Raw genomic sequence first — 22821 nt, 5'->3', positions numbered from 1 at the left:
CAGTCTGCGAAGGCGCCGGCGCTGAGCAGGCGGCGATCTTCAGCTGTCCTCTGCGAAGCCTCTTCTACGGCGAAGAGAGAGCTCGTTCCAGCGGCGAAGGCGATCAGCAGGAATCCAGCGAAGTGCAGTCGTCGCTAAAGGAGAGAGAACTGATTCCCATGTCGAAACGCCTGCTTATATAGCCATAAGCCACGCCCGTTTTGGCGGGCTCGTTGGCGCACTGTTTCGCTATAGGCTCGCGCGACTACGCCGCGCCGTCATTGGTTCAAAGAGTTTCATTCTTTGAGCCAATAGACGTGCAGTTACACTGCGCTATTGAAAAAAGGCTTCAGCAAGGAGGAAAAAATGAGCTTTTTCCCCATACGCAGTATGAGTGAAAGTATCGAAAGAGAACTTATATTGACCGTAATTTCTTAATATGCTTAAAAGCATGCACATTTGGAGAAATATTGATGGATTCTCATATGTTCATGTCAATTTTCTATACAGAGGAGTAATATTTATTCAATATTTATTGTCATCACTGTGAGCGCTGGATACTGTGTTTTCAATTCATACTTGCAGCCGGAGGGCGCTCTGTGCACCTTTAAGTCAAGTCACCTTTATTTATATAGCGCTTTTTACAATGTAGATTGTGTCAAAGCAGCAATCAGTATATGGGGATGATTAGGAGGCCATGGTGGACAGAGGCCAATGGGCAAATGTGGCACCCCTACTCTTTTCGAAGGACATCCTGGGATTTTTAACGACCACAGAGAGTCAGGACCTCGGTTTAACGTCTCATCCGAAGGACGGTGCTTTTTGACAGTATAGTGTCCCCATCACTATACTGGGGTATTAGGACCCACACAGACCACAGGGTGAGCACCCCCTACTGGCCTCACTAACACCTCTTCCAGCAGCAACCTAGTTTTCCCAGAAGGTCTCCCATCCAGGTACTAACCAGGCTCAGCCCTACTTAGCTTCAGTGGGCAACCAGTCTTAGGCTACAGGGTGATATGGCTGCTGGCCAAACAGAATGACTAGATCTAAAACCTTCAGATGACATAAAGATTATATCCACACGCAAGTTACTGAACCTGTTTAGTGCAGAGCGGCTCTCTTGCACTGTATGACATTACAGAAAACTAGTTGTCCAGTCTGGTTCTGTTTACACCAGGACTTCATCTAAAATGCAGTTACGAGTTCTGAAAATGTAGTCCTTTAGTGTGTGAGTTTGTTTATAGAATGCTGTTGTCACTCCTGCAAACTCCCATATATACAAATAATTATTTGAAAAATATAATTTTCGTGCAGCCAGTTGGCCCCTCCCCAGTGTAGGCCCCTGGGCTTCAAGCCATGGAAGCCCATGCGTTAATGCACCCCTGGTCTCAACAGGTAATTGTAGGCTACTTTCAATAAAAAGGTCCAAAATATTAAGAATACTTTTAGCTGTGTTGCTATGTGTCATGAGAGTAAGCAACTGAGTAGCTAACACTAGAGCAAACGTGAGCATCTTGCTTATAATAAACCCATCCAACGTATCTGCACTGGACACTTTTTTTGACATGACGCACCTGGTTTAATAGGTTTAATTTGAATTAACTTAAAATTGTGCATAAAGTTACAGTTTTAAGAAATAGAACAGGACACAGAAAGTGTGACTCACTCTTCTCTAGGTTGAGGAAGAACTTGGGTAGTGGTGCTTGCACCTCAGTAAGCCTTCTCTTTGGTTGAGGAGAGGCATTGCTGCTGCCTCCACCCCCAGCTTCTGCCGCCCGATCCCCTCCGGATGTATTGCGTGTTGAGCGACGCAAGGATTGTGTGGCATCAGAATCCAGGTAGGCACAGCGTCTGCGCTTAGGCGGGGTTGCCATGATGACAGGGACACAAGAGGTTTCGCTCAGAGCTGCTTGGCTGTCTGTGGACTGGGGGGTAGAAGGATTCTGGCCAGGACTGGGGGAACGTTCTCTGAGATTCCTTCAATAAAAGTGAGAATTATGTATAATATTAGGTGATCTTAGATTCTAAAATGAAAAAAAATAAATTATATATAAAACATCAATACCAATTCCACAGAAGCACATGTAAACATCCTGACTGATTTATGGCGAGAAAAGGGAAACAGGAAGAGTGTTATAATGTCTGCATACATTGATTGATTTCGATGAAACTTCAGCTGTGTGTTCGTTGTAGGAGTCCGATTACATGAATGTGACAATTGTGAGAAAGTTATAGCACCACCAACTGCCAGCAGGAAGTGTGTCACTTTCAAAATGCTTTGAGATTACACTCTTATTTTTACCCGATTTGCTTCAAACTTCATCAGAATAATGTCAAGACATGGCGAATGTAGACCTGTGAAAAGATTTTTGATATTTTAAACAGTTGTTATGTTTGCCCTTTGGCAAGTTATTAACTTTTATATATAATAAAAGAGAAGAGACTGGTGTAACTTCAACCACTGTTTACTCAGACCTCTTAGCACACACGAGATTCTCATACAACCCGGTAGTCTCGCGATAATGACGTCACACAGTATGTTATACTCAGTGTAACTGAGGCATTAATAACATCAGGATGTTACACAACGCATAAAAACTTTATTATTAATTTTGGATGCATTTGAGACTCTTAGCATAATTCAAATTGCATGAAACTCGACATACACAACAGCGATGTCAACCAGTAAACATGGGCAAAACCCTAGAAATGGGCGGGGAGGAGAGCCTTTATAGCGCCATCTTTTGACAAAAGTGGGGGGGTTAGTTTTACCTACAGTCACCAAACTCGGTACATACTGCATGTTGTTCTTATTAAGCCGGTCAACTTTCTAATTTATAGTCATTAGCTCCGACCAACAGGAAGTCAGATATTTTGGTTTGAATGTGGATTTTTTGAATAATCAGGTTCTGAGTTTTTATGTACTCCTCTTAGGGGATTCATGCAACCGCCACCACTTTCTGAACATGATGACAAGACACTGGAGATGCTTAATCAAACAGTTATAGGATATCTTGAATGGTGTTGCCATGGCAAGGGTTTAAAGTAAGGACAAAAAAGGGAAACGGAAAGGGTCTCATATCTTGTAAAATCATTGTTTGATTTAAATTAAGATTGTATGTTTGGTAATAGAACCCGAATGAATTTATAATGAATGTACTATATTTCAGAAAAATATATTTGTTTTCTTTAAAATTGTGTATTTTGAGATTAATTCATGACACTAACAATATTCTTCTCTGAATTATACACCATTTATTTATATACAATAATAATACAATTAAAAAAAATACATTTGAGTTTCTTTTTCAATCAATGTAGTATGTGTAACTTAAAAATAAGCAGATTAGTGCTCTGTTTGAAGACAAGAAATTAAAGCACGTAATATATATTATATAACCAAAAGATGGCACCAAAGGCACTCTGTGTCCCTCTGTCTTCACTCTCCTCACTCTCTCAGTCTCACTTTTTCTCTCTCTCTGTCTGGTCTCCCTCCCTTTGTGTGTGTGTGTGTGTGTGTGTGTGTGTGTGTTTGTGTTTTACAATCTTGATTAGTGGTCTTTAACACTCGGAGTCAGTTAAGTCGTTGGCACCTTTACTTGCTTTTTTTTCTTATCAGTGCAAATAAGACTTGAAATACTCCAGCAATTTTTGACATACAAATAAGAGTTATATATTATTAAAAACTGTCTAATATCTTTATTTATTTGTGTACACTCGCAGTAAAAACAAAATGCTTTTTACAAAATAAAGAAAACGTAACAATGCGCGACCTGCCATCTCTATCTGAATGAAGTCTGAACTGATAGTCCTCAGAAAATTAACTGTAACTTAGAGAATACTAATCACACAAACATGAGACATATGTCCAAAGAAATGCTGAAATGTCAGGTTTTAAATCATATTGAAAAACAAATATTCTCTGTTTATGTAATCTGTTTGAAAAGAGAAAGATGTCAGTCATTCGCGAGTCATCTCATTTACTAATGCACACGGAGCTCGCGCTCTATTCAAACGCAAATTCTGAGGTGATCAATGCAACAGAGAGTGAACGCCCGCATCAGCTCAGAAAAATGCATCAAGCTTAGTCAGATTCATGTACATCGTTTTGAGACACAGTGAGGAAGCTTTTGATCACAATGAATTATGAAAATTCAGCTTTGCATCACAGAAATACATTATATTTTAAAGTATATTAAAATAGAAAACCATTGTTTTAAATATGATCCTGTTATCAGCAAGCTCACAGCGGGTTTTTTCCCCCCTTTATCTCACAGATTTGAAGATTTGAGAATTATAGTGACCAGATATTGGCCCACATTGGACTGCATGCATATGATAATGAGATCACTAACTGGAAGCAGGAAAGCTTTTTTTTTTAACCTGGATTTATTTCCAGGTATAACTGTGTACTCAAAATGTGTCTTTGACTTTCATTTATAACTATATTTTAAATAAACTACAAACCAAAATGACATTTATTTTGTCATTGCATTCTTTCTTAGTTCACTAAGTTACATTCCTGACTGAATGGCTCATTATGCAGCTCATTAGGGGCAGGGTCTTAATCTCCTCAGGTATGAATCACAGCATTATTCATGAACATTCACGCCTCCGTGCATACGGCCTTCCTAAACAAAAAGTCTTAGAAATTTAAAATCAATACATTGTTTTATGTGTCTGAGTAGGCAGAATGATTTTAACATCACTTTGAAGCAAAAACTCTACACTAAAATATACAGTTCCCAAAAGTCTTGTGAAAAAATTACTATGTGTTTTGAGGCCTTATTTCAGTTACTTTTTTTTTTTCTTTTTCCAAAAACCATGCATATACATAATTCTCTCAAAAATACAAACATGTACATGTTGCTAACATATTATTGTAGCCTAGTTTCTGCTGAATACAGTGTAATGAAACTTTTGTCATTAATATGTTTATAAGCAACTGAAAAAAGCACAAATGTCAGGGCATGTCAAAACTTCTTCAGGGCCCCAAATTAGCCTCAGACCCCAGAGGGTTAAACCTTTGACTGATTACCCATTTACCCACATAAAAATGTTGAACTGCAAAAAATGATAACTTATTGAAATTGAACTATGACACTATATCACTATTCAGACAGGACTAGTTTTCTAAATGTCATTTGAGTTACAATTTCTATCACCCATCACTGTGATTTCATGTACTGATTCAGATAAGACTAACATCTGTTTTTTCACTAACATCATGATATATCATTATCATGAATTCTTTTAGCCACAATAATCGTGTAGTGGATAATCTGATATTGTGACAGCCCTAGAGTCATACAACATTTAAATCTAATAAAATGTTGCCTATTTGCCTATATATTTTACACATTGCAGTCTGGAAAGAAGTAAAATGTGTACAAATTTATGTAAAAAATAAACTCAAGTAAGAAAGAATAAATGACTTGCTAATCAGAAATGATATCCTCCGCTGGATCAATCCGTGCATCTGAAAGAGATCTTCTGAGGTAAATTCAAGGCTTTATCTTCACAGTCTGTCTTCTTCAAAAAAATGATGAAAAGTACCCAGGTGAAAAAAAAAAGTACATTTCTATAATGTACTTAAAGTGCTCTATTTTCGTGCACTAGTTTTGTACTTAATATACTAAAAATTCTTCTTTAGTACTTCTTAAGATTATCTTAAGAAACACCATCTCTGTATTTAAAAAATGTATTTAGATACTACTTATAGTGCATTTGAACCCATAGTGTACTACAAGTGGTAACTATTTTTTTTTAAATACAGAGATAGTATATTAAAAGCACATTTTAGTTTATATTTCATGGTGTCTCGAAATAGCACAGTTGAGTACACTTAGATGTTCTTAAGATTATCTTAAAAGTACTAAAAAATAATTTTTAGTATATTAAATAAAAAATTAGTGCGTGAAAATAAAGCACTTTAAGTACATTATAGAAGTGTACTTTTTTTTTTCACCTGGGTAGATAAACTTACAGCATAATGATTTGTTTGATTGAGGTGATGGGAGGTGTTTACATGTTTGTCTGGCTCAAACAGATGATTACCGTATAAATAGCCTGTGCTGCGTGTGGGTGTGACCACATTACAGATAATGAATTCAGACGGGAAAGGCCTGTACCTCACGTTGGTTTCATATGGACTACATAAAGGATTTTTGTTTTCAATTTAAAATGAGTTCATTTAAAAGTAGACATTTCAAGCTTTCTATAGACATGTTTTCATGCCTGTGGCAAGTATAAGCTGAGTTTCAATTCATTTTTGAGACACACTCCAGAAAGCAGTTCATGGAGACAGAGACAGCTTAAAGTGCACCTTGTTTGTTTTCTATATTTTACAAAAGGACAACATTTTGTTATTGTGAGTGTTCACAAACAAAAGACCCTTTACATTTTAGAATGATCTTTTAGTCTTAGCTGTATCACCAAAAATGACATAAATGTAAGTCTATTGGATTTTTTTTCTTCAACTTCAACACCCATAATGTCCTGAGCACATTGCCATTCAAAGCCACTCCCAATCTGCTCCTACTGAATAGGCTTGACCAGAGTCAAATACTGCCTTGCTTGAGTAGGAAATACTCCTTAACAAACTTTTAGTCACAATGATGTTGACTTGTATTGTTCCCAGATACAAGAATTCAAAGAATAAACATTTAGTGGGAGTTATTTTCAGTTTCTATTTAAGTATCTAGAGCATTATAGGCAGTGGCTAAAGGCTGCAAAGAATCGTAAATATGGAGAGAACACAGCTACAGAAAATCTGAAAAAACTCTGCATCTGTAGTCTCCATTTCAAACTGGATGCAGCCCCTCATTTCTTTTTTCGCCTACATACTGACACACTCAAAATCTTCAAAGCGGCTGCTTTATATAAGACGACCCCATTTTTTCAGATGTATTTCCAAGAAAAAAAAAAAAAAAGAAAAAAAAATTATATATATATATATATATATATATATATATAGTCTTATATTTGGAACAACACGTTACTTTGTATTGTATTACTTTAGCTAATAATGTACAGTGAGACATAACTAAGGTGACAAGACATTTGTATTAACTACTGAAGATCTGGAATCAGGGCAACCCCAGATCGTAGTATAAATGAGTCAAATCAAAGATCTTGTACAGCACTGGTTTTCAATCCTGGTCCTGGGGACCCACTGCTCTGCCCATTTTGTATGTTTTTCTTATCTGACACACTTAATTCAGTTCATGGAGCTCTCATCTAATAAGCCGACGATCAGGTCCATAAAGGCCCACTGAAGTGCCTTGAAACGTGCAGCATTATTCAATGTGTTGATGCAATTTCCACTGAAACAGGAAGACAGGGCAGGACATACTGAACAGCTCCTCTACTTTTTTTTTTTTAAATAGCTAATAGCATTTCATTTATATCACAGCTCGGACAGAGCTGTTGAGCTCGGTAAAGCTGCAGTTTCCTCCTAATCTCTAACCGTTTCTCCTTTTAATCTCATCCATATCGCTTTAAAATATAGCATTCTGTGCAGAATTCAAATGGGTCCAATACGTTTTCTGGTCTGCACTGACTTGCGCATATGATCCATCCTGTGCTATTGTGTCTTTGGACCAGAGCAGACTATGTACTGTGGCGGTTCACATGACACTAGCGTGAAACCAAACTTCATTCGCCCCAATGGAAAGCATATTTACACTCCCTGAATCGTTCCCTATCCCCTATACAGTCCAATATGTGCCATTCACCATGCAGAAAATAGTAAATGTGTGAACAAATGATCGATTTTAGCCACAGCTTCAGCGTCTATATACAGTCAAACCAAAAATTATTCAGACATTTATATTTTTGATATATTTTTACTAGTGGGTATAGGACACTATAGTTCATTTATGTAAGTGAGGACAGCAAAATAAAGTAAACTGTGACTATTATATCCAAAAATTCTTCATACAGTGGACTACCAGTAAAACTGATAAAAATTTGAAACTAAAAATTATTCAGACACTTTGACCTGACCATGTTTTGCTTAAAGAGAACCCCTGGTATTAAGACTTGTATGGCTTAATATAACGTAAATGATGTCTCTAACTGAAATATGTAGTAGAAAACCCATGAAAGATTTATGTTATTTAAAAAATCCATGACATGTTTGGACAATGGGCAGTGCCATTTTGTCTAGGTGCACAGTGCGTTCTATGTTGATGATGTCAAATAGTTGCACTCGGTGACACTGCCCTGTTGTTATTTTTACTGCAACACAACTCAGAATATAATATACGTACAATGCATGTTGTGCAGCTTTTCGTTGTAATTTTCAGTCGAAGGGCAACAAGAGAAGCAATGCAAGTCTTCACTGCTTTACTAGTGAAAAGAGGAGAAAAGAATGGGAAGTTGTGAAGAATATGGACAAATAAAACTTCCTAAAGATCCGTGTCTTTGTTCTATTCACTTTAGACCTGATGCCTTTGAGGCTTTTAGTAGGCCACAGCTACTGAAAGAGCTTACAGTTGCCGATGGTAAGTGTATGCTTTAACCAAATGCCGCACCTGTCGTGGAGACTGACAAGGACAGCCTATATAACACATCTCGATTGAGACAGACTGAATCAAAGCTTGTGTGCGATTTGATTCACAAGATATCTGTGATCGCATGAAACCGTATATATATCTTCTCAGCACGTTTAACTGTATGTAATGCATTCAGGTGACATATCAGACAATTTTTACACGTCAATCATACAACAGTTGTTCGAATAGCCACAGAGACACTGCATGTCTTCAATGTTTTCACCCTCACTAATTTTGTGCTCTGGCTCATATTGAAAAGGCTGATCGTGTTTTAAAAGGAACCCCGCGGATATTAAGACTTGTATGCGTTACTAGATTGCCATTGCACCAAAACATACAGATGAAAAGTAATGAAAGGCATCAGGGCTTAAGTGGAGAGAACAAAGACGCAGTTAGGAAGTTTTATTTGTCCACGTTCTTCACAACTTCTTTTCTCCTCTTATCGCTAGTAAAGCAGTAAAGACTTACATCGCTTCTCTTGTTGCCCTTCGACTGAAAATTACAACCAAAAGCTGCACAATGTGACATCGTATATTATATTCCGAGTTGTGTTGCGGTAAAAATAACAACAGAGTAGTGTCAGTAGCTCACCGAGTGCAACCATTTGATGTCATCGACATACAGGTGCATCTCAATAAATTAGAATGTTGTGGAAAAGTTCATTTATTTCAGTAATTCAACTCAAATTGTGGAACTCGTGTATTAAATAAATTCAATGCACACAGACTGAAGTACTTTAAGTCTTTGGTTCTTTTAATTGTGATGATTTTGGCTCACATTTAACAAAAACCCACCAATTCACTATCTCAATAAATTAAAATACTTCATAAGATCAATAAAAAAAAAAAAGGACATTTTAAACAGAAATGTCAGGCTTCTGAAAAGTATGTTCATTTCTATGCACTTAATACTTGGTTGGGCCTCCTTTTGCATGAATTACTGCATCAATCCGGTGTGGCATGGAGGCAATCAGCCTGTGGCATTGCTCAGGTGTAATGAAAGCCCAGGTTGCTTTGATAGCGGCCTTCAGGTCATCTGCATTGTTGGGTCTGGTGTCTCTCATCTTCCTCTTCACAATACCCCATAGATTCTCTATGGGGATCAGGTCAGGCAAGTTTGCTGGCCAATCAAGCACAGTAACACCATGGTCATTGAACCAGCTTTTGGTACCTTTGGCAGTGTGGGCAGGTGTCAAGTCCTGCTGGAAAATGAAATCAGCATCTCCATAAAGCTTGTCAGCAGAAGGAAGCATGAAGTGCTCTAAAATTTCCTGGTAGATGGCTGCGTTGACTGTGGACTTCAGAAAACACAGTGGACCAACACCAGCAGATGACATGGCAGCCCAAATCATCACTGACTGTGGAAACCTCACACTGGACAACATGGTTTCTGTGCCTCTCCACTCTTCCTCCAGACTCTAGGACCTTGATTTCCAAATGAAATGCAAAATTTACTTTCATCTGAAAAGAGGACTTTGGACCACTGAGCAACAGTCCAGTTTTTTTTCTCCTTAGCCCAGGTAAGATGCTTCTGACGTTGTCTTTGGTTCAGAAGTGGCTTGGTACGTGGAATGTGACAGTTGTAGCCCATTTCCTGAAGACGTCTATGTGTGGTGGCTCTTGATGCACTGACTCCACCTTCAGTCCACTCCTTTTGAAGCTCTCCTAAGTTCTTAAATCGGCTTCGCCCGACAATCTTCTCAAGCCTGCGGTCATTCCTTTCACTTGTACACCTTTTCCTACCAGACTTTTTCCTTCCAGTCAACTTTCCATGAATATACTTTGGCACAGCACTATGCAAACAGCCAGCTCTTTCAGCAATGATCCTCTGTGGCTTACCCTCATTGTAGATGATCTTGATGATCGTCTTCTGGACAACTCTCAAGTCAGCAGACTTCCCCATGACTGCTGTTGAACCCAATATTTATACTCTGAGAATGGTAATTTAATAGAACTCGAAATTAAATATTCTAATAATTTGAGATACTGATTTTTTGATTTTGATGGGCAGCAAGCTGTAATCATCAAAATGAAAACAAAAAAGTCTGGAAATATTTTACTTTACTAAATATTTTACTACTTTATATAAAAATAAACAAACAAACAAAAAAAAAACTTTCATGATATTCTAGTTTATTGAGATGCACCTGTAGAACGCACTCTGCACCTAAACAAAATGGCGCTGCCATTGTCCAAATATGTCATGAATTTTTTAAATAACGTAAATATTTCATGGGGTTCTACTACATATTTCAGTAAGAGAAATCATTTACGTTATATTAAGCCATACAAGTCTTAATACCAGGGGTTCCCTTTAAGTGTTATCTGACATAATTAGGGCCTGAGCACCGATGGTGTGAGGACCCTATTGGAATTGCTCCGTTTATTAGGGCCCAAGCCACTAAGGCGCTGGGCCCTATTGTTTTTCTAAGGATTATTATTATTATTAGGGCCAAAGCCTAAAGGGCTGAAGGCCCTATTGTTTTCTTTAAGATTATTATTATTATTATTATTAGGGCCCGAGCACCGATGGTGTGAGGACCCTATTGGAATTGCTCCGTTTATTAGGGCCCAAGCCACTAAGGCGCAGGGCCCTATTGTTTTTCTAAGGATTATTATTATTATTATTATTATTATTGTTAGGGCCAAAGCCAAAGGCTGAAGGCCCTATTGTTTTCTTTAGGATTATTATTATTATTTTTTTTTTTTCCATGTTTTTGGCACTTTTGGAACCCTTAACATGTTCGAAAACTCTTGAAACTTTGCACACACATCGGAATCCGCGGCCATCATGGCCGGGCAGAAGCTGGTACCTGGGCGTGGCAGGGGGGCTCGACAGCGCCCCCTTGAACAGGGTCCGAAAACTTGGTCCATATATCAAACGCGCTTGCACGTATTAGTATGAAACTCGGTACACATATAGACCTCATCGGGCCTAACAACTTTCGTGCTCTAAGTTATACGCCAGCTCAACAGGAAGTCAGCTATTATGGGTTGTTTGAAAAATGCATGCTCTGGAATTTAATATACTCCTCCTAGGTGATTAATCCGATCACCACCAAACTTGGTCAGCATGAAGTCAAGACATTGATGATGAAAAATTGCCAGCAGATTTTTGATATCTCGAACGGTTTGGCCGTGGTGAGGCAACGAATTTATGGCGAGAAAAGGGAATTGTTATAATGTCTGCATACATTGATTGATTTTTATGAAACTTCACCAGTGTGTTGGTTGTAGGAGTCCGATCACATGGATGTGACTATTGTGAGTCAAAGTTATAGCGCCACCAACTGGCAGCAGGAAGTGTGTCACTTTCAAAATGCTTTGAGATCACTGTTATTTTTACCTGATGTGCTTCAAACTTCATCAGTGTAATGTCAATACACAGCAGATGTAGACCTGTGACAGGATTTTTGATATTTTAAACACTGTTGTCATGGCAACATGTCAAACTTTAATAATATTCTTGAGTGTTTTTGAGGCTCTTAACATGCTTAAAATTGCATGAAACTCGACACACGCATAAATATTGTCAACCAGTAGACATGGACAAAGCCTTAGAAATGGGCGTGGTGGATGGGCTCAGTAGCACCACCTTTGACAAAAGTGGGGGGGTTATTTTTACCTACAGTCACCAAACTCGGTACACATATTGGTCTCATTAAGCCGGACAACTTTCTAATTTACAGTCATTAGCTCCGACCAACAGGAAGTCAGATATATTGGTTTGAATGTGGATTTTTTTTAAAAACAGGCTATCAATTTTATACTACTACTCCTACAGGCTTTATACAATTTACACCAAACTTTTTTTAACTTGTTGCTAAGACATTGAAGTTGTTAAACTGAAAAGGGATGTTGGATATCTCAAACATTGTTGCCATGGTAAGTGATTAAATTGAGGACAAAGAAGGGAATATACACCCTTATTTTATAAATATACACCCTTTATTTCAGTATATAATAATACAAATATTATAAATAAACACATTTTAAATCATTTTTTAATTACAAGTATGTGTAAATTTAAATTAGGCAGATAACTGCTCTTTGGTTAAAATAATTAAAATATTCAAATGTCATATATAGAATAAGCACTAGAGGGCAGCAAATATCTATTTTTAAACAGGGTTGAGAAGACAAGAACACATTTTAGTTATAAAAGGCTTTAGTTAGTTTTATATTTTAATGTATATATTTAGAGATGATCAAAGACTAATTTCTGTTACAGTATATATTTTATTCTTATTGTTTAAAATATTATTGAATCATCTGACTCAACTAACTGGTCAGGCTCCAACTGTTCTGCTTGCAGCTATATTTATTATTATTCTTTTCCAAACATTATTGCATTTTTGAGGGCCTAAACATGCTCGAAAACTCACGAAACTTTGCACACACGTCAGGAATGGCGAAAATTGACATCTGATATAGGTTTCAGAAATGGGTGGGGCAAAATGGCTCGATATCGCCACCTATAAAACTTCAACGGTTCATTTTCATTTTCAGGCCTCGTACTTTAATGAACTCCTCCTACAGTTTTAATTCGATCACCTTCAAATTTGGTTTGTATAATCATAAGGCTTGTGCGACGCTAAATTGCGAAGATCTTGAGTTTTCGTCAAAGGGCCTGTCCCTGGCGGCCTGACAAAGTTTCGTCATGAAACAGGAAGTTGCTGTAACTAAGGCAAACAATGTCCAATCTGCCCCAAACTTCACACACTTGATAAAAGTCCTGTCCTGAACACATGTCCATGCCCATATTCAGTTATAGTAATAGTGCCACCTGCTGGCAACAGGAAGTGACATGTTTAACACTGTTATGGACTCCTGACAGCATATTAAAATGTTCCAGCAAGTTCTAAACATGCTAGCAACATGCTAGAAAAATGTTAGCAAAACACTTAGCTAAGTGATAAAGCATGCTATTAATACAGTGAAAGAGGAAGTTGCTGTAACTCAGGCATGCAATGTCCAATCTACCCCAAACTTCACACATTTGATAAGAGTCCTTCCCTGAACACATCTAGATGACAATATTCGGTTACAGTAATAGCGCCACCTACTGGCAACAGGAAGTGACGTTTTTAACAATATGATGCACTATTAGCAACAAACTAAAATATGCAATTGAGTACTAAACATGCTAGAAACATTCTAAATCATGCTAGCAACACCTAGCTGACTGTTAAAGCATGCTATTATTGTCATGAAACATGAAGTTGTTGTAACTCAAGCATACAGTGTCTGATCTGCCCCAAACTTTACAAGAGTCCTGGCCTGAAGACATCTATATGCAAATTTTCACTTAGTCATAGCGCCACCTGCTGGCAACAGGAAATGGCATGCTTCACACTGTAATTCAATCCCACAAACACATTTCAATATGCCACGAAGTACCAAACATACTAGAAACATGTTAAATCATGCAACACTCGGCTGAGTGGTAATGTATGTGATTAACGCCACGAAACAGGAAGTTGTTGTAACTCAGGCATACGACCAATCTGCTGCAAACTTCACATGTTCGATAATGGTCCTGGCTTGAAGACATCTACATGGCAATATTCAGTTACAGTTAAAGCGCCACCTGTTGGCAGCAGGAAGTGTGCCACTTTGCCGTAATTCTCCTGTATTTTCTCGCTTACATGCATGTCGCCCACTGTTCACTGTTCACTGAAGGCTAACGGGTGGTGGTGAGCCCGGGTGCGAGGGCCCTTTCATCGCTGCTTGCAGCTTTAATTAGGGCCCGAGCACCGATGGTGTGAGGACCCTATTGGAATTGCTCCGTTTATTATTCTTCTTCTCCAAAGTGAATCGCTTTTTGGAGGGCCTAAACGTGCTCGAAAACTCATGAAACTTTGCACACGCGTCAGAAGTGGTGAAAATTTACGTCTGTTATGGGTTGCAGAATTAGGCGTGGCAAAATGACTCGATAGCGCCACCTAACGAAGTGCCCCTCGCGCTACATTTCACATAGATTTTGAAATTCGGTACACACATTTAAAGGCCAGAACACACCAAGCCGACGCCAACGAACTAGCGGTGATGAAAGCAGACTGCGGGGTTGGCTCACGTTGGCAGCGTCTGTGTCCAAAGTTGCCCTGACACACCAAACCGACGCTCGATACCCGACGGCCAAGTAGCACGTCCGTTCTGCGCCTGCACAAGATGAAATGCCTTTCCGTACCAGCAGGTGGCAGTAGCTGAACAGCCAATCAGAATGATCAGATGGCCCGACGGACCGACGAGCGCCGATTCAACATTTCGCCGGAAAAAAGCCGACGAGGACCAACTTCAGCTGACGGTGCAGAATACACTGAGAAAACTTAGTCAGCCGACGAACAAAAACTGCCCGACGGCCAACCGTCGGCTTGGTGTGTTCCGGCCTTAACAGCCCAATACCTACAAAAAAGTCTCTTGGAGCAAAATCTGAAACCGAACAGGAAGTCAGATATTTTGAAATAACTTGCCATTTTTTGCCATTTCCAGACATTGTACTTTAACGAACTCCTCCTAGAGCTTTAATCAGATCAATGTCATATTTGATCAGTCTAATCTAAAGGCCTTTGCGACGTTAAATTGCGAAGATCTTGACTTTTCGCTGAAGGGTGTCTTTGTGGCGGCCTGACAAAGTTCAATGTTTTGCCATGAAATACGAAGTTGTTGTAACTCAGACATACAATGTCCAATCTGCCCCAAACTGCACGTTTTATTAGAGTCCTGGCCTGAAGACATCTACATGGCAATATTCAGTTATATTCATAGCGCCACCTGTGGGCAACAGGAAATGACATGTTTTACACTGTGATTAACTCCTCATAGAGATTTAACAAGATCAACATTCTATGTTGTCAGTCTAATCTTAAGACCTTAGTGATGATAAATATCAAAGATCTTGAGTTTTCGTTGGAGGGTGGTCAAAGTTATGGTCAAAGCGCCACCTGCTGGCAGTAGGAAGTGTGGCACTTTTAAATGATTTTACCATAATTCGCCTGTATTTACTCGCTTACATGCATGTCGCCCACTTTTCACTGTTTTCCTAAGGGCAATGGGTGGCGGTGAGCTCAGGTGCGAGGGCCCTTTCATCGTGTATTTGGGTGTATTTGTGGCGGCCTGAAAAAGTTCGATGTTTCGCCATGAAATACGAAGTTGTTGTAACTCAGACATACAATGTGCAATCTGCCCCAAACTGCACATGTTTTATTAGAGTCCTGGCCTGAAGACATCTACATGGCAATATTCAGTTACGGTCATAGTGCCACCTGCGGGCAACCGGAAATTACATGTTTTACACTGTGATTAACTCCTCATAAAGATTTAACCAGAACCACATCATATTTGGTCAGTCTAATCTAAAGGCCTTAGCGATGTTAAATTGTGAAGATCTAGAGTTTTCACTAAAGGGCGTGTCCATGGCGGCCTGACAAAGTCTGATGTTTCGCCATGAAAGAGGAAGCTGTTGTAACTCAGGCATACAATGTCCGATCTGCCCCAAACTTCACATGTGTGATAAGAGTCCTGGCCTAAAGACATCTATATGCCAATATTCAGTTAGTCATAGCGCCACCTGCTGGCAACAGAAAATGGCATGCTTTACACTGTAATTCACTCCCAGAAACACATTTCAATATGCCACAAAGTACCAAACACACTAGAAACAGGTTAAATCATGCAACACTTGGCTAAGTGCTAATGTTTGCAATTAATGCCACGAAACAGGAAGTTGTTGTAACTCAGCACGATGCCCTGAAGGAGCCTGAGAAGTTTCGCACCAGCGCCACCTAGTGGTAAAATCAAATATTCAAATGCTTATCACTTTGGATATGGTCAACTTATTTTCAAAAGAGTCATCACCTTAGACTCCTGAATCCCTGAGTCCAACAATACCAAACATGCTAGGTTTCGACTTATGGTTTGTCCGCCATGTTGAATTTTGCGAAAAACCTACTTTTTCGAACTCGTCCTAGACACTTCATTTGATTTTCATGAAAATCAAATCAGATCATCTTCAGTCCATGCTGACAAAAAGTTATCAAAAGCCTTCTGATAAACTCAACCATTCTCAAATAACACGCAAATTAATTTAACGTAGAGCACCCAATTTGGACTCGAGGCTGTATCTCTGCAATGCTTTATCATATTCAGACCAAAGTTCGTACATATCATCCCAAGCAAGACCAGAGCCTACCTGCTGAGTTTCGGTGCAGCGCCACCTACTGGTGTGGAGATACAAAAAATTGCTCTTTTTGCTTATAGCTTCAGATAGTTTGTCCAAAAATCATAAAAGTGGTCTTTTTAGAATCGGGGCATCATACCGAGTCGAATGATATCCAATGTTCCCATGTCGGCCATTTTGAATTTTGTGTTAAAATGCTGTATTTTATGAATGCATTAGCGTACCGTTACGAAACTCGGTATGGGACATCAGCACAAGGCCCTGAAGGAGCCTGAGAAGTTTCGCACCAATGCCACCTAGTAGAGAATTATTTATTTTTTTCATATGCTTATAACTTTTGATCTGGTTGACTTATCTTCATGGGAGTCATATCCTTAGCGAGTGTCATTGTCACCTCACTCTGACCATACCACATTAATTTGGTCACAGCGCCACCTATTGGCCGAAAGTGATAAACCAGTAAATCTTTATTATTGACTGTATATATCATTTTTCAGCTCTTTTGCCTAAAATTATCTTAATAGGTCTTTAATTGCTCACTGCTGCAGTTGGTCTGATGCTCCCAGCCATGTTGGCTGGCTTGTTGTGCCTTTTTTGCTTGGCCCCGTAATTGCTGCTTGCAGCTATATTTAGGGGCCAAGCACCGAAGGTGCGTAGGCACCTATTGTAACCGTTAGATTTCTTTTTATTTCTTCTTCTTCTTCTTCTTCCGCTCTGGAAGTCTATGGCAGCCCATAGAACCGTATGGTAAAAAGTTTTGAAATTTGGCACACAGTTAGAGAACAGTCAGAACTGTGTCCATAGCAAATTTGGAGTCTCTAACTCAATCCCTCTAGCGCCACCAGCTGTCCAAATTTGCACTTATGTCTATGTTAGTAACTTTTGAACCGTAAGGGTTAGAAACAAAATGTTTTCCTATGATTCCTTAGGTCAAGACGAATCGTTTGCACCATATGACATCATTTTCCGTCATGAAAATTTTTCCGCCATTTTGAATTTTCTGAAAGACCTACTTTTTCGAACTCCTCCTAGGCCGTTACTCCGATTTTCACGAAAATTGAAGCAGATCATCTTCAGACCATGCCAACAAAAAGTTATTAAAAGCTTTTTGATTAACCCAACCGTTCTTGAATAACACCCAAATAAAATCAACGTGGACTCAAGGTTATATCTCCGAAATGCGTTATCATATTCAGACCAAACTTAGTACAAAAGTGAATCGTATCAAGCATGACTTGAGGCATCATGCAGCGTTTCGGCACAGCGCCACCTACTGGTGCAGAGATATGAAAAATGGCTATTTTTGCCCATAACTTCTGATGGGTTTCTCTAAATATTATAACTTTATCCTAGGATTCGGGGCATCATGCTGAGTCGAATAATATCCAATTTTCCCATATTGGCCATTTTGGCTGTCGGACATTTTGAATTTTGTGTTAAAATCCTGTATTTTACGAACGCATTAGCGTGTCATTACGAAACTCGGTATGGGTCATCAGGACAATGCCCTGAAGGAGCCTGAGAAGTTTCGGACCAGCGCCACCTAGTGGAGAATTTTATTTTTCATATGCTTATAACTTTTGATCTGGTTGGCTTATTTTCATGGGAGACACATCCTTAGACTCCTGAATCCTTGCCGAGTGCAACGATACCAAACATGCTAGGTTTCGACTTACGGTTTGTGCGGCATGGTGATTTAGCACTTAAAAAATGACTGTGAATATCTTTGAAACCGTTAGTCCGATCAAGACCAAACCAGCGTAGGAAACACGGAACCTAAGCTGGTTAACTAAATGTCACAGCCCAAATGTCAAAATTTTGATAAGAAATGGCAAAAAAAATCTAAAAGTCATCCATGGGTCATTTTTTATGATCTTTTACATGTAAATGTCTATAACTCCAAAACGAAATGAGATATTTGCACCAAATTTGACACACACATGTATGGGGTCACCATGAGGACACAAAAATTGGTGGGACTGTGCCTCTTGGTGGCGCTATAATTGAACAAAACATGAAATTTACATTAACTACAATACAGTATTATGTTATAAAATGTTCTATTATATGAATGTTTTGGTGTACCATTACGAAACTCAGTATGTGTCATCGGCACCATGCTTTGAAGGTTCTCAAATGGTTTCGAGACAGTGCCACCTTGTGGTCAAATGTTGTAATAACATTTATTAAAAATGCTAATAGCTTTATGTAAATGTGGCCTATTATTATGAGACTTGTCTTATTAGATTCCGTGGGTCATGCTGAGAACATTGATGCCAATTTTACAATAGTCAGCCAAACTTCCTGCCGCCATTATGATTTTCTTTAAAACCTACTTTTTCAAACTGCTCTTAGACCATTCATCCAATTTTTACCAAAATCGAATCATATCATCTTCAGACCATGTAGAATAAAAGTTACGTATTTCGTGTTAATAGACTAAACCGTATTCATATACCACAGCGAAGAATTAGAGTCTTGATGCCAAAATGACTCGAGGCTGTATCTCTGCAATGCTTTGACATATTGACACCAAACTTCACGATTGTCATTGTCACCTCACTCTGACCATACCGCACGAATTTGGTCACAGCGCCACCTATTGGTGGAAAGTGATAAACCAGTAAATCTTTATTATTATTATTACTGTATTGTTGATTTTTCAGCTCTTTTGCCTAAGATGATCTTAATAGGTCTCACTGTTGCAGTTGGTCTGATGCTCACAGCTATGTTGGCTAGATTATTATGCCGTTTTTGTGCTTGGCCCCGTAATTGCTGTAACAGCTATATTTATTATTATTACTCTTTTCCAAACATTATCGCATTTTTGAGGGCCTAAACATGCTCGAAAACTCACAAAACTTTGCACACGCGTCAGGACTGGCGAAAATTGACATCTGATATAGGTTTCAGAAATGGGTGGGGCAAAATGGCTCGATAGCGCCACCTATAAAACTTCAACGATGTGCGCCTCGGGCGACGTTCGACGTACATGTATGAAATTTGGTACGTACGTGCACCGTCCCATTACCTACAAAAAAGTCTCTTGGAGCTAAGTCCTAAACACAACAGGAAGTCAGCTATTTTGAATTTCCTGTGCGATTTTTTTTTTGCAGTTTTTGCCATTTTCAGGCCTCGTACTTTAACAAACTCCTCCTACAGTTTTAATCCGATCATCTTCAAAATTGGTTTGTGTAATCACAAGGCTTGTGCGACACTAAATTGCGAAGATCTTGAGTTTTTGTAAAAGGGCCTGTCCCTGGCGGCCTGACAAAGTTTGATGTTTCGCCATGAAACAGGAAGTTGCTGTAACTACGGCAAACAATGTCCAATCTGCCCCAAACTTCACACACTTGATAAAAGTCCTGTCCTGAACACATGTCCATGCCCATATTCAGTTATAGTCATAGCACCACCTGCTGTCAACAGGAAGTGACATGTTTAACGCTGTTATGGTCTCCTGACAGCATATTAAAATGTGCCAGCAGGCTAGCAACATGCTAGAAAAATGTTAGCAAAACACTTAGCTAAGTGCTAAAGCATGCTATTAATACAGTGTAAGAGGAAGTTGCTTTAACTCAGGCATGCAATGTCCAATCTACCCCAGACTTCACACATTTGATGAGTCCTTCCCTGAAGACATCTACATGATAATATTTGGTTAAAATTATAGCGCCACATACTGGCAACAGGAAGTGACGTTTTTAACAATATGATGCACTATTAGAAACATACTAAAATATGCAATTGACTACTAAATATGCTAGAAACATTCTAAATCATGCTAGCAACACCTAGCTGACTGCTAAAGCATGTTATTAACATTAAACGTGCTTGAAAACTCATGAAACCTTGCACACGCATCAGAAGTGGTGAAAATTTGAAAAGTTATGGGTCTCAGAATTAGGTGTGGCAAAATGGCTCGATAGCGCCACCTACAAAATTTCAACGAAGTGCCCCTCGCACCACGTTTCACATACAGGTATGAAATTCGGTAAACATATGTAACAGCCCAATCCCTACAAAAAAAGTCTCCTGGTGCAAAATCTGAAAACCAACAGGAAGTGAGATATTTTGGATTTTTTCTGCAAAATTTTTGCACTTTTTGCTATTTCCAGATGGTGTACTTTAACGAACTCCTCCTTGAGCTTTAATCAGATCAATGTCATATTTGGTCCGTCTAATCTAAAGGCCTTTGCGATGTTATATTGCGAAGATCTAGAGTTTTCGCTGGAGGCCGTGTCCGTGGCGGCCTGAAAAAGTTTGATGTTTCGCCATGAAACAGGAAGTTGTTTTAACTACGGCATACAATGTCCGATCTGCCCCAAACTTGACATGTTTTATTAGAGTCCTGGCCTAAAGACATCTACATGACAATACTCAGTTACAGTTATAGCGCCACCTGCGGGCAACCGGAAATGATATGTTTTACACTGTGATTAACTCCTCATACAGATTTAACCAGAACCACATCATATATGGTTAGTCTAATCTTTAAACCTTAGCAATGTTAAATTGCAAAGATTTTGCATTTTCGTTGAAGGCCGTGTCCGTGGCGGCCTGACAAAATCTGATATTTTGCCATGAAGGAGGAAGCCGTTGTAACTTAGGCATACAATGTCCGATCTGCCCCAAACTTCACATGTGTGATAAGAGTCCTGGCCTAAAGACATCTATATGACAATATTCAGATAGTCATAGCGCCACCTGCTGGCAACAGGAAATGGAATGCTTTACACTGTAATTCGCTCCCTGAAACACATTTCAATATGCCACGAAGTACAAAACATACTAGAAACACGTTAAATCATGCAACACTTGGCTGAGTGCTAATGTATGTGATTAACGCCACGAAACAGGAAGTTGTTGTAACTCAGGTATACAATGTCCGATCTGTTCCAAACTTCACATGTTTGACAATACTCCTGAACAGAACGCATCTACATGGCAATATTCAGTTACGGTTAAAGCACTGCCTTTTGGCAGCAGGAAGTGTGCCAGTTTGAAATGAATTTGCCATAATTCTCCTGTATTTACTCACTTACATGTCGCCCACTGTTCACTGTTTTCCTAAGGCCACCGGGTGGCGGTGAGCCCGGGTGCGAGGGCCCTTTCATCGCTGCTTGCAGCTTTAATTAAGATTATTTTTTTCTGACACGATTTAACTCTGAGATCTTGTCATATTTTATTACCATTTTTTAAACTATAGTGAATAAACTGTATTAATGAAATGTTCAAGGTGTCTGAATACATTTTGGTTTGACTGTGGGTGGGACGCTTTAGATTCTAGAGAGCATTTGATTGGACAGATAATCTGATGAGAAGCTGAGGTACAGAGTATTGTCATCAAAATCATTCATCCATATTGCCAGAAATGAGAGACTGTAAAGTTTGAATGCTTATCGTAACAAGCAGGGCGGGGCGAGAGCCGTGAGAGAACGGCGCGAGGCCGTTGGCATGATTGCTAAGTAGCGTCACCCACGCACTGCACCGGTCTCGTATCTCTCATGGAGGAGCTCCGGAAGCATAAATGGAGGAGCGACGACAGTGAAGGACGAGAGAGGACCAGGCCTGGACTTTATGTTTTCTTATGTGTGTGTGTGTGCGCGGCAGTCAACCATGAGGGACTGTCACCATTTTACTTTTGTTTTGTATTTGTTTATTTTGTATTAAAGTGTTTGAACATTTGCCAGTTCCTGCCTCCTTCTTCCCATAACAACATACCGTGTTACACTTATATCTTCTAAATTAAAATTTTGTCATTGTTTTGGAGCACACTAGCTTATAGATAACAGTAACGCCGGTTTCACACTGCAAGCGTCAGCAGCGCGTGAGCAGCGCATATTTTTTCCCGGCGTGCACGTTAACCAATGGATGCATTCACACAGGCAGCAGGAGCAGCGCGTGAGCAACAGTGAAGCAGGGTTTCTGCGCCGAGTCTATTTTTGCTGCGCTGCTGACACTCAATTAAAGTGAAAGCACACTTTTGATGGACAAAATAAATAGAATTTCACACAAAAAGTGTTCAAAATGCACAGAATAAGCATGTCTAATGTGTTTTAACAAGAATTTGAGTACGACAGAAAAGAAAATTAAGAATCAA

At 39.2% G+C, this 22821-nt stretch overlaps 1 protein-coding gene across 8 annotated transcripts in view; it reads right to left on the bottom strand.

Annotated features, from left to right (window-relative positions):
- LOC127514118 (male-specific lethal 3 homolog) overlaps positions 1–22821 on the bottom strand; it is a 180342-nt gene that overhangs the window by 83915 nt on the left and 73606 nt on the right. For all 8 annotated transcript variants that reach the window (XR_007930569.1, XM_051896583.1, XM_051896572.1 and 5 more), the window contains one exon: positions 1649–1959. Coding sequence is in view for 7 of the 8 variants with exons in the window: in XM_051896583.1 (XP_051752543.1) it covers positions 1649–1959 (311 nt within the window). In the remaining variant the exon portion in view is untranslated. The remainder of the gene's footprint in view (positions 1–1648; positions 1960–22821) is intronic.

The sequence above is a fragment of the Ctenopharyngodon idella genome, chromosome 1 (assembly GCF_019924925.1).
Source record: "Ctenopharyngodon idella isolate HZGC_01 chromosome 1, HZGC01, whole genome shotgun sequence".
In the NCBI taxonomy this organism is placed as follows: Eukaryota; Metazoa; Chordata; class Actinopteri; order Cypriniformes; family Xenocyprididae; genus Ctenopharyngodon; species Ctenopharyngodon idella.
This window is presented reverse-complemented; position numbering and strand designations above follow the sequence as displayed.